Raw genomic sequence first — 12,928 nt, 5'->3', positions numbered from 1 at the left:
TTACATTGTACCAACAACTTGACGACGTCTGTGGAATTGGTCTGTCCCACGGCATTACGAACCGAACACGAGTACTCTCCCGATGCGCTCCTATGTGCTCGATCGATGCGCAGTCCCGTTTCGTTTACTCTGAAGTACTTGGTGCTGGTACTACTCAGTAAGATATTGTTTGCCGAAGACCCGGCGGCCTTTCGGTTTCCTCCGCCGTAGTCTTCCACGGCGATTTCCACGCCGTTTCGGTACCTGAAAAATCGGACGTGTCTTCAATTGATCGAAGCCAACGCGAACGTCGAGTTGGCGCGATCACAGACTCGAAGACGACGACGACGTCCTATCGATTACACCACAAGGGAGCTGTGTAATCGATGCCGGACAATCGTTGTCGGTCTGTGATCGCCCCACGAATCAACAACACTCGAATAACTATTATTGAACTCGCTCGAGTTGGACAAACGTAATCTCGTAAAGCTTACCATTTGACCAGTGCGGGATTCATGGGATTCGCAGAATATTCGCACTGCACGTTTACGCTCTGCGACTCGTTGATCACTATGATTTTCGGCCTGGCCAGCCAAACCGTCGGGGCGTCTGCAAACCGTAAATAATGTTTATAACCGCGTGTACAACACATTCCGCACAATATCGTGTGGAAACACGACGAAATATTACTCTACTTACATTTCACTCGTATGGTCATATTGACCGAAAGCGGCCGCGTGGTAGAGCCCTCTTTGTTTTGTCCCACCGAATTGTACGCGTCGCACCTCAGTATAGAACCGTCTTGACGCCTGTTCAGCGACGACATTTCCAGTTGGCTGTGCGTATCTCTGGTGCCGTCGGCCTGCGACGGGAAACACGAATTAAAAATATTCGCGAAAAACCGTACGAACGTACGTTTTTTAACGCAATATAAATATAGTATCACGCGCGTAAACACAAAAATATATGTATATATATATATATGTATATATACAGAAGAAAACGAAATATTTTCACACTAAGTAATGGTCATGGGTATTTGATTTTTCCATGCAGATTTTCATGGAAAAAAATGAAGTTTTCTTCTGTGCTTTTCTCAATATTTGATATCGTAAAAAAATTCAAATTTTCACAAACTTTAAAATACTGCAGGAGATTTACCACTGAACATTAAATATATATTTTTTTTATCAAATTTTTCCTTAAAATATACTATGTGAAAGTGATATCTTAAAATTTTTGTAGTTTTTTAAATAAATTGTAAAATTATTATAGTTTTCTGTTGTAAAAAAAAATCAATGGAAAATTTAAATTGGATCAAAAGTTATAAAATTTGTCAAAATCTTTATACATATACATACAGAGACCACTCTGCATATATATGTATACATGTTGTACACATAATTGGATTTGTTACGACAAAATCTTTAATAACAATAAGCTTTTAAAATAGCTTATTTTGTCTGTTTCGCTTTTATTTTTCTTATAAAAAAAGCGTTTAAGTGGGGAGGGGCGGATTTAAGATTTTTAAGATTCAGATCAACGACGATCGTATACGCTCTGTGTGGGGTTTCGGGATAGAAAAATTTTTTCTATTGCGAATTCTGTAGCAGAAAAAATTTACATAAAAAAAAAACGGACTCTCGACGAACGCGTGCAATCGCCGAGTCGTCCGCTGTATAAATTAAACTGTGAACTTTCGTCGTACACCCGCCGTCCGGTGGTCTACAATTACCTGATACTCGGTGTGTTGAGCGATCTCTACGCTGCCGATGGCTGGAGCCGGAGGAGTGGTCGTCGATCCCGTCGTGGTCAGTTCGCCGGGTCGACCGGAAGACAAAACCACCGGCTGTTTGTGTTGATGATTAGATTTGCTGCTGCTATCGTCTCTGTCGACCGCGTTTTTCTTCGCGTCGTCTTCGTCGTTGTCGCCGCCGCCGCCGCTCTCGCCGGCATCGTCCTTTTGGTAATAGTACCAGGTGACGTTTGCTTGAGGTCGAGCGCCCCTAGCCACGCACTTGAGCACCAGTCCTCGTCCTTCGACGGCAGAAGCAGCCGCCGGTTCTGAATCGGACGGATCGCTGGTCCCGCTCACTGTGGCGGCGACGGTGTGGCTATCGTCGTCGTCGTCGTCGTCGTCATCGCCGGCATTGGATATGATTTGTACGGACAACGGGCGAACTGTAAAATAAAATATCGCGAGCATTACGTTAGGGTGAATGTCGATGGAGTACGTGTCACGAGCGTAACACATACTCCATACGCGACCACGAGGAGGTAGTTCAACGTCGTTTACGTGTGCGTTTACCACCAGAGTCGTGTGTATTGTCAAACGAGTGTTACCCGGCCGGATATCGAATAGAGCGACGATAAGCGGTCGGGTTATAAAAACAAACTATAATTGTATGTCTATAGTTACCGTTGACGGTAAGCTCCAAGAAGGACGTGAGCACGGGAGAAGCGTTGGCAGCCGTTTTTACACGGCATTCGTATCGACCGCCCGAACCTCTTTTCAGCGGACTCAACGTCAACACGTTGCGCGCCACCGACAATCCTCCCGGTAGTCTCTTGAACCGATAGTCTGAAACGAAACGGAACGATAAACGTTTAAAAAAATGTATATTCAAATGACAATAATAGTTTATCGAATTAAAAGAAATAAATTAAAAAATTAATCCGTACCTGTGCCGGAAGACAATTGAGATCCGTTCCACCACCAAGTAACTTGGGGCACGGGTTTTGCCCGACCCGACTCACAGTACAGTCGAACGTTGCCGTCTTCGTCGAGGGGTCCGACCACACTGCCGGAGTTCATTTTTACGGTCCTCTTTTGGGTTTCGTCGTACTCCGAGTCGCCGGCGTCCGACGCACCGCCGACTTCGTTGTTGTTGTTTCCGTCGTCGGCCGGCAAAACGCCAACGCCAATATAGTCCGGATCGACTGCGCGGAAAAACAAGAAAAAAATAAAACAAACGTTTATTGAAGACGAAACAAGTTTAAAAATCGTTAGAGACACTGTCTCTTCGATGTACTCACTGTGTGTCGTCAGATTGATGAACTGCACGATGTTGCAACCTTCGTGTACCGCCGTGTACGTGATCTCGCACTTGTAAATGGACTCGTCCTGGGCGGTGATGTTTTCCAAAACCAAGTACGCGACCGTGTCGTTTGGCGTGTAACTCCAAGAGGTCCTGAAAACACATTGCGGTTTGTTAGCGTTTACGAATAATCGTGTGTCGTTCGATTTGTGTTGCGAATCGCGCGACAACACATGCGATTCTCGTCTACAATAAAAAATCTCATCCGTCTGGCTGGCCGGCCAATTACCTGTCTTGGTATCCTTTTCTGGGCTGAGTCACCGGTACCGCGCTACTGTATAGGAAAATGCGACTGGCGCCGCGGTACCATTTGACCGAATGCACGGAACCGCATTGGTGTCGTCCGCGGTCGTCCAATTCGCACGGCAACATGGCGGACTGGCCGATTTGGACACCGATGTCACTCTGTTGTTCGCCTGGAAAAGAAATATATGTAATGTAATCGCATTGAGGTATCGTCATTTTCCATGTTGACATATTTTCTTTGAATTCTGATATGTCTCAATAATGTTCGTTATTTTTGAAGACTTAAAAATTGGAAAAATGCCGATTTTTTCCTAAATATAATATATTTTTGTACACGGACATTTTTTTTACGCTTAGAACGATAATGATAACAATGATGGGCGCCGTAATACTTAAATTATAAATATATATTTTTTAAACTTATTGAGTTTACAAATTCATAGAAACTTTTAACGCGCTCTTTATCACCTGAAACAATACAAAACGGCAAGTCGATTTTTCGGTGTTTTATCTCTCGTAATACTATCATTTAAAATCCTCTATTCGTTTTGTGTCTCTTTCATCTCTTTGTGTTGAGCCTTTTTCTTCAACACGTCTTCACGGTCATGTCGGAAACGATTATACCACTTGTAAATCCTCGTTTTACTTATAACACACCCACTATAGTCCTTTCACATTACACTTTTTCATTTTTTACGCAAAAGTTGATACAAATCCTTAGATCCACAAAAAAAAATTGTCTCATAAAATCACGTCCAAATTTAGCGGCGGCCCCTGACAAATTAAAAAATGAATCCAGCTGAAAACTTTATCATACTTCGGGGACATGTGTACCAACATTATGAAAAAATTTGTTTTGATAATTGGACTATCCAAACCCGATAAATTTAAAAATTCCTGTTATTTTCTGAACACAACTCGTATGTGAACCATACACCAAGCTCGTCAGATTAATGAAGCAATATATTACTTAGATTTATCAAAATTTAGTAAAAATGTGTTAATTTGAATTTTATTTTTAGACAAAATAGTAGCTTTTTTTGTTGAAGAGCACTGTTTAATTTTTTAAACAATTCTATATCAATACTGATGATTTTTATTTACACGAAAAAAAATTATATGCTCACTTAAAATACTAAATGACTCAGCTAAGAGAGAGTAAAATGGAAGATTTCTTGGAAATTTAACAGTAAAACGTAAAAAAGCTGAGTTACTTTTATGCTATGTTTAAGAGCAAAGATAATTATATCTTAATTGCAAAAAAAGAACATTAGAATATAATTTTTAATATTAATTATAATTTGGAAATTATTTTGAAAATTAACATTTTATATTTTATGTAGCAATTTTTTTTAAATAGGTTCAATAATATTAAGAAATAAGTATACTAATGCGTTTAAGCTAATCAATTACATAAATTTATAATTAAATATACAATTATAGCTATTTCACCTGTAGCAATAAAACGATCGTTTAATGAAATGTTTAATTATTAGTTTTATTTTGTAAAATTTAACTTTAAACAATTTTCGTATGAAACTTTAGGTCGGTATCACATATGGTTCGTCAGATAAGATGAAATATTCGTAAACATTCGAAAATTCGACAATTTCAAGAAATATTACGTATATTGACATTTTGTTGGAAATCTAATGAATTTAGAAGAGAAACTGTTAGAATTTAATTTGAATGAAAAAACATAATTATTATATTATTATTAAAAATTATTTAATTTCAATAATTTTTTTTGTGGAAGCGCTAATTTATGAGTTAATTGCTAAAACTAAAAAACTACCTCTTTTGAACGATTTTTAATCCTAAGTCGGCACGGGTTAAACTTGTCTGATCGGCTTTAAATTTTTTGTACTCACTTTTTATATGTATATACAAAAATTTGGGGCGTGAGCCCAAAGAATTTTCAAAATGTTAAAAATAAGCGACACTCTAATATATATATATATATAAATACATTGACTCCTTAATAAGCCTTACGAAATATCTTCGAAAATATTATAGCTAATGATTATTTGGCTTTTTTATCAATAACGTTTTTTTATTTTTGATCTGAGTTACATATGAAAAATTGATTTTTTTCTATCATCCCTCATACTCTAAGCTCGTATCGACTTTTGATTTAAACAATCAAAAGCAATTAGCAAACTAGATTTTTATATCATCAGATTTATTCAATCGATAAAAAAATAATTTTGTTTTCAACAAATTACGGAGCTGTCTAATGTTCAGGATCGATCGGGAAAAAGGAGTAATTATTTTTAAAGGACAGTAACATCTTTATTGGTTCATCAATCGATAAGTGCTACCGGTACATAACCGGTTCTTGGAGGAGGTGTGCAGTTTGTCACATATTTATACGAACCGGTAGCGTTTATCGACATACGATATGATAATGTTCCTGTCTTAAAAAATAAATACGTATTTATTTGATGGCGTCTAAAACTTTAAACAGAAGTAACCCGTTGAAAATCGAATAATATCAAAAAAAATGTGTTAGCAAAAATTGTTTTTGTTTTTCAATCTAATAGGGCCAGAGTGATGAAAAAAAATGAGATTGCTATTTGAAAATTCAAAGTTGATACAGACTTAGTGGAATGATAGAAGAAGTTTGATTATTTGTGTAAAGCAGATCATCAAAGAACCATTAATGTTTTACAACTATAATTAAGCATTCTAAAGTATCTTGTATATATTATATCTTGTACATAATTTGTTTATCGAAACAATTTTTCCGTCACGATTTGTTAATATTGCATATTTTCTGCATTAATAGCTCAAGTTTGGTGTAACTTAAGCTTTGAATGCAATGTCTTGTTTAAAATCAATCGAAGGAATGGAAATATTTTAATAATTCGGTTGGGTTTAGCGCGTTGAAGTCATGTTCTCGTTAACGCGTCAGTTACATCGAATAATATACTTTTTGGGATAGTTTTAAAGCTTTAATGTGATTTTCGAGTTTTAAACACTTTGTCGGGACTTGGATAGTAATACTTTGGTCGATGAATCTTCTACGCGGTTTACAATTTCAACGAAAAAATGATTACAACTTGTGTGTTTTTTTTATTATCATATTAATTTTTCTTTATAATTTCTTTAGCGCCACAAATAAAAACTGTACATAATTTGATTGATTTTCGATGCGTTCATTTTGAGAAACTGTCGACGAAAAATTTAATTAGTTTATATATTTTTTGTTATAAATACGTGTATATTAACGCGACGGATTTACACAAAAACGTTTTAAAACAGTGATTTATACTTTTTAAACGGGGCCCTCATTGTTACTGTGATACGACACAAATGTCGGGGGGTCTTGAAATTAGTTCTGATATACTCTTTTGTGAAACCAATGCGTGTGCTAAATCCATTTTAAGTTTTCCGCGCTCGAACAACAACAACAACAGTAACAATAATGTGTACACATAAAAGTGTGTGGGCTAAGAGCTCGATATAAACTAGTTTATATCACACGCGTATACATGCTACACACACGTATATACATACAACACACACGTATATACATACTACACACACATATATACATACTACACACACATATATACATACAACACACACTGCTTATAGTTTACGGTCCAAGTTTTCTTAGGCGAGTCGGCTTTAGAAAACAGCGATTGCTGCGAGAAGCACATTCTCGCTCATTTGTTATCCCCCGTGCCGAGCAAAAACTTTTACCGCCATCGTCCATGTTGTCCGTAACACACCCGCGCCCGCCGCCTCTTTTTCCGAGTTCATCCGCCGTCGCTGCTAATCACCGGAGAGCAGTTGTGTGCTGCTGCTGCTGCCAGTAAAACAACATTATGCGGCGCACCGCGCACCTTATAAAACCGTATTACGTTAATGGTAAGTACCCGTATGATTGTGGGCCAAGTTAATCGGATTCCGTTTTTTTCCGCGCCCCGCACCACGCACCGAGTGAAGCGGTCGTATCGTGAAATCCGTTTGTTCCGGAAACTTCGAGAAGACGAGAACAGGAAGAAAATCGTTTGACGCGCGTGCCCAGTCAGGTTTCTTATTATTATTAATAACAGGATCGTCAGATACGAAATCGCTTTTGATAACGACGAGTGGTATGCACGCGCCCGTTGTGTCTCAACAGACATAAGCGACGCGTTTATTAATTTTTATCGTAAACGGGCTATTCGTCCAGAGAGTAACTCTATTTGAGTCGCGATTGTTAAAAAAAAAAAAATTATATTTTCGTTAACGGGCGAAGATTAATCAAAGTCAATCGGCGGCAGCAGTTGATTCGCGTGGCGTAATTACCTGGCCGACGTTGCTGTCGTGTGCACGGGACGAGAGAAAAAGGTTGGCGCGCCGACAAAATCGCGGAGAACGAGACGACGTTGATGTATTCGATTATTGGACGCGCGAGAACGTACCGAGCAGGAAATTACCACCACTGCGCGGGATAACCCGGCGTAGTAGTAAAAGCAACGGAAAAGCGATGTTAATGACTATAATCGTTCGCTCGGAGGCGGTGGTGGTTTAAAAAAAAACCCCGTCCCTCCATCGTGTAGGGACGGGGTTTTACACGTTTTACCCGGTGTCATACGCGTTTTCGTGTGACGTCCCGAGGCGATGGTATTCCTCGTAATATGATTTTGTCGTCTCCGGTTTCCGCGGCAACCGTAGATTGCTGTTTGTTTTTTGCTCTTCTATTACACGACACACACGCACATTGCCCGTATGCCGTTGCCGTGCACACAATATTTCCGAGATGAACGCCGAAAAAATAGTGAATACGACTTTTTGGGCCGATCAAAGAAAACGCCAGAGGGTGTTGTTGAAAAAACACGCGTTCGTACCGTTCGATTATCGCGGTCCGGACAACGACAACGACAGTGGTCGTTTCCAACGTGGCCGACTAGACAAAAACTCGGACGACCCCGTCCGACCGAAAGACGAAAACGACAACGGTTTACGACGACCTTTGGCCGAGCACGTGTTGAAGGCCAGAGCCCATCAGCTGAGATGTCGACCGCCGAAAATATGCCGTACCATACAGACGGGTTCGGCGGTTCCAAAGCTAGAGTTTTCAAACACCGTGTGTCCGCTGAGAAGAGCTCTGTACGCCGAACAAATGTCTTTGGCTATCAAAGAGGTATCGTAGTGTTCACTGGTAGGGGGGAAGTGATAGGGGTTTGCATTATGGGTATTGCGTTAGGTGTCCAGTGTCATCGAGATACGTATCGTCGTTTAAGATGTGTACAATTATCGATCGAATGTCGCCGACGCCGCTGGACACCGTGACGTTTATTTAATGGCCGCGTGGGCCGCGCGACAACAACTTGACGTCCTCGACTAGTGCTAATTGTGTGTGTGTTTCAGGTGGCTGCGGTCGGAGACGACGCGCTTTTCTCGACGGTACTCGCGCCGCTCTTGCGTAGGGTTCAAGACGAACTGTTGATGGAATTGGACGCGCGTGCCGCACTATATTACGCGATGGTGGAACTCGGCTATCGGAGATGGCGGACCGGCGGTGGGACGACGAACACTTTGGAAACGGACGACGTCGGGACGGTGGGAGATGACGGCCGGCGGTCCACGTCCGGCATCGCGGAGCTCGACGACGAAGAGAGCGTTGGCCTAACGCGGTCCGGGGGCACCGGAAAAACGTCGGCGGACGGTCCGGGGAATCGCTCGACGACCACGGTAACGGCTCGGCGGGAGATGGAGATCGAGAGTTTGGTGAACGCGCAAAAGCACATCCGTAACGAGTTGGCGGACGCACGCAAGAAATTGCACCACAGTCTGAGACACGGTATGCCGGCGGAGCAAAGAAGTAAAACCGAACGGGCGGCGGACAGCGGTAGTGCGGTAGTAGTGGACGAGGAGCCGGGAAAACGGTCGGCCGTGAACGAGTACCGGCAAAAGTTGAGCCGGTGGAAATGGCCCGTCATCGTGAAGACTCCGGTGGAAAAAGAAAAATGTGATTTCTATCGAGCGGTTAACCGACAAATGAAAATGGCCGTCCACGAGTTGACGACAGAAATAAAATAATGTAATTTTTTTTATATTAATAATACAAAAAGATATGCCGGTCGTTCGTACTCGGTTATTATAATCCGTAAAACTATATTAAAGGGGACTACACAAAAGCTATTTGAAACATCCGGCACACGGCGAAGCAATATGGACGTATACATATATACACCACCGTCTTAGCTTAGCGCACACACACTCGGCCGCATATGGTTTTTACCGTATTACTGTGCGGCTTGCGCTTTGTACGGTTGCTGCGGTTGTCGAGACAGTCGCCCCGAATGAATATTCGATGGCAAATTTTTCGTCAACCCAACCGCGACACTCGAGACGGTTATGAATATCGTCGTTATGACACTCTGCTGGATGTCATATCGCCTCGTAAAATAATGTCATATACAAAATACTTTATTTTCTCTTTATTTTTTTTGTCGATTCGTTTATATATTACAAAAATGAACATTTGTTACTATAATAATTGGTTTGCAAAAAACTTTTTATTTTTTTTTCAAATTCACCGGGTATACCTACAAAGGCATTATTAAACTCGTATTCGAGAGTTTGTTATTATTATTATACACACGCATACATATATTTATATAGAAAAGAAATATATATTTTTACACATATGTACAAGTATTATTATATTGCAACTCAAAGGACTCGCATACACGTGTACGTGTATGTACAAAATGGTCGTATAAAGAGCGTTTCGGTGAAGGCTAAAAACATAAAGCCGCGACTGTGTGTGTGTGTGTGTGTGTGTGTGTGTGCAAATATTGATTTACACGCGACAGAGCTAACCGTCGGGTTGACGGTTTCAGCAGTAGAGTGGCCCGAACAGTAATATTTGCCGTCAACCCCCCGCGCATAGGTTAAAATTATTGTTGCAAATAATTAATTAACTAATGTGTGTACCGTTTTGGTTTTACGATTCCGAGTATAGAATATTATCCGTTTATTGTTTTAACGGCTAATAAAATACACGACATAATCGACTTACATCGCGATTCACGGCAGAAACGGCGTGTACGGTTTTTTAATAATTAAATTTATGAGCACCGCCGAATACGTGTAACGCGTACGAGTTACGTGTACAGTATCTGCTGGTGTGCGCATCGCATTATAAAACGAACCTTTTGTACTCGAGGGGCAAAGTAAAATTAACCGGCCAGCGGATAACGAACGATTATACACGAATCTCGGGACGTTAATTAAACAAGGAGGAAACGATTACTTTGACGGTTTTATTATTTGTCCGTCGGTTCAAAACGAGTGCGCGCCCCTACAGGTGTGGTACTAGCGAAATTTCTTCGCGCTATCTGACTTTGGGGTGTATCAACACAGACGACGACGTGTAGGAGAGCTCGTCGAGATTAATAATTCCGCGCCGTTTCATCAAAAAAAAAAAACTCGGTCGCGCGTTTTTTTTATTTCTCTTATTAATTTCGTTATTAAATTTTTCCGCGTAACGCGACCGGCAGCGGTCCGACGTTGTTTCCGCCGCCGCCTCGTTATGACTACACCCGTTTGGCTCATCGCTCCCGTTCTCACGACGCTACAACAACTATTGTTTCGAGTTTTTGGAAAGCGTGTTGTTATTACAACGACCGGCAACACAGAACAGGTGCACCGCGAAAACCCAACCCCGCGACTCCTCTCGCCGCGCGGTAAGCGCGTTAATTTGTAATGCGTATACACAACGTAGAAACGCGTTTCCAGGCGCAACCCTCGTATCGCGTGGGATCTCGGCAACGTTATTCTAGTGCACGTCTAAGTGCGTCGTACGTACAGGTATAATACACACCCGCCGGTGCATGCGGCGGGTATATGTGTGCACGTCCGTCCGTACATCCGGCGTGCCATCCGACCGGCAAGACGTACTCCTCGACCGCCGTTTCGTTTCACACAAGAATCACTGGTCCGAAAATCCTGAGCAGAGGGGCAAAACGCATTAACGCACACCCGCGCGCCTTTCCCGCATTTGTCGAGGTTCCCGAGCACCGCGTGAAAAACAAAAGCTCTCGCGCGGACTCTTTCGAGTAAAGCCGCGCCGTTAAAGTCGTACGCCCAAGTACCAGATGAGCGGTGGGTGGAAACGGGGGGGGGGGGGGGGGCACTGCGGTTTTCTTAGTGTTGGTCGCACGCAATGGTCGAGAGAGACCCGAAGCGAACGCGGCTCGGCGTATTTCGAGTTTCTCGGCGCACGTAAAACAATAATAGTGTAAATTACATGTATACGCCACACGGCTGACGGCGGTTTTTTTTTAGTCCCTCTGACAGTGGCGTTTGCTCTCGTTAGTCGATCGTCGGTGTCCCTCCCCGTCGTGACGACGGAATCACGGACCGATAAACACCCCTCTGTTCGTAGTGACTACGTTACGATCGTTCTCGAGACACGCCTAATAAACGTTACAAATAGTAGATACTTTGCCGTTGGACTTGTCGTTCTCGACCGTACGTGTTGTGCGCATACGATTTTCAAAAACTCCATCGAGTGTATCGGATATATTTCGAGTATATCGTTTTTCGGATAGATTACGCGGCCGCTCGCATTCCTCGGCGGCGTTTAATTCCGAGCGACGACGAAAACAACGAATTTTTCCACATTTGTTTTCGTGATTAATCACATTGCCGCGTACAATACCCGAGGAGTCCTCTCGACGATAATCACCAACGTATTAAGTAATCACTGGCGGGCGACTGTACAGAATACCTCCAGCGTACCGAGACGGAAAGACGTAGCGCAATATACATAAACAAACGACACACACTGGAGGGTCAAAATCGTACACGGTTGGTTTACTCGACCGAGTAAAACATTTATAATAGATATATCACACACATATATATATATGTATATGTATGTATATGTGTGTGTGTGTGTGTATATGTATGTACAATATATGTATATATAATATATGTATGTACAATATATGTATACACATATATTTTAATTGGCGTTACCACCGCCATCACTATCACCGTTGTCATTGTCGTCGTCGTGATGAACGTTCATCGTTCACGGACGACAACGCTCTTGAACAAGCAGCTCGCGGTGAGTAGAGTGATACGCGGCGATACGGGGGAAAACTAATGGTTAAAATACGAGGGGAACGGAATAATGGAAGGGGCCTGAGAAACGAGTCGAGTAGAAGATAGGGTTATTAAAATACTAATTAATATATATACGTACAGTGCTAACGTTTGTTCGTATTGTATATGTAATCTATATAAGTGGTCTCGGTGCGCGCGCGCGTGTGTGTGTGTGTATTTAGTATGCGTTTTAACCGTTGAAAAACTTTTCCATTAACTCGTCGTTTGTAGGGCGTTTGACGAGCCTCGTGTTTTTTAATAACGGCGACAACGACGACGACGACATTGGAAGGAATCGCCATTTTTTTTCCATAATTTTATTTTCGTTTCGAGATTACCGATGATAATAATTACGCTCGGTTGAAATATTTTAATAAAAACTCATGTTTATTAATAACCGTCGAGTTTCTCGAATTGTGTACCTGATTGCAAATGAACAACGGCAATTTATTACGCAGAAACGGGAAATTGTTAATCTTAAACATTTAATT

The 12,928-nt window shown here is 41.6% G+C and overlaps 1 protein-coding gene across 5 annotated transcripts in view; it reads right to left on the bottom strand.

Moving 5' to 3' along the window:
• Nucleotides 1-12,928, bottom strand: part of LOC126898699 (uncharacterized) — a 29,696-nt gene that overhangs the window by 11,832 nt on the left and 4,936 nt on the right. For all 5 annotated transcript variants that reach the window (XM_050672987.1, XM_050672988.1, XM_050672990.1 and 2 more), the window contains exons 2-9: nt 3,307-3,493; nt 3,016-3,170; nt 2,662-2,919; nt 2,399-2,560; nt 1,715-2,160; nt 679-841; nt 474-588; nt 5-243 (exon numbers count right to left, since the gene is read on the bottom strand). In XM_050672987.1, coding sequence (XP_050528944.1) covers nt 5-243; nt 474-588; nt 679-841; nt 1,715-2,160; nt 2,399-2,560; nt 2,662-2,919; nt 3,016-3,170; nt 3,307-3,493 — 1,725 coding nt within the window. The remainder of the gene's footprint in view (nt 1-4; nt 244-473; nt 589-678; nt 842-1,714; nt 2,161-2,398; nt 2,561-2,661; nt 2,920-3,015; nt 3,171-3,306; nt 3,494-12,928) is intronic.

The sequence above is a fragment of the Daktulosphaira vitifoliae genome, unplaced genomic scaffold (genome assembly GCF_025091365.1).
Source record: "Daktulosphaira vitifoliae isolate Bord-2020 unplaced genomic scaffold, ASM2509136v1 Scaffold_2, whole genome shotgun sequence".
Classification (NCBI taxonomy): Eukaryota; Metazoa; Arthropoda; class Insecta; order Hemiptera; family Phylloxeridae; genus Daktulosphaira; species Daktulosphaira vitifoliae.
This window is presented reverse-complemented; position numbering and strand designations above follow the sequence as displayed.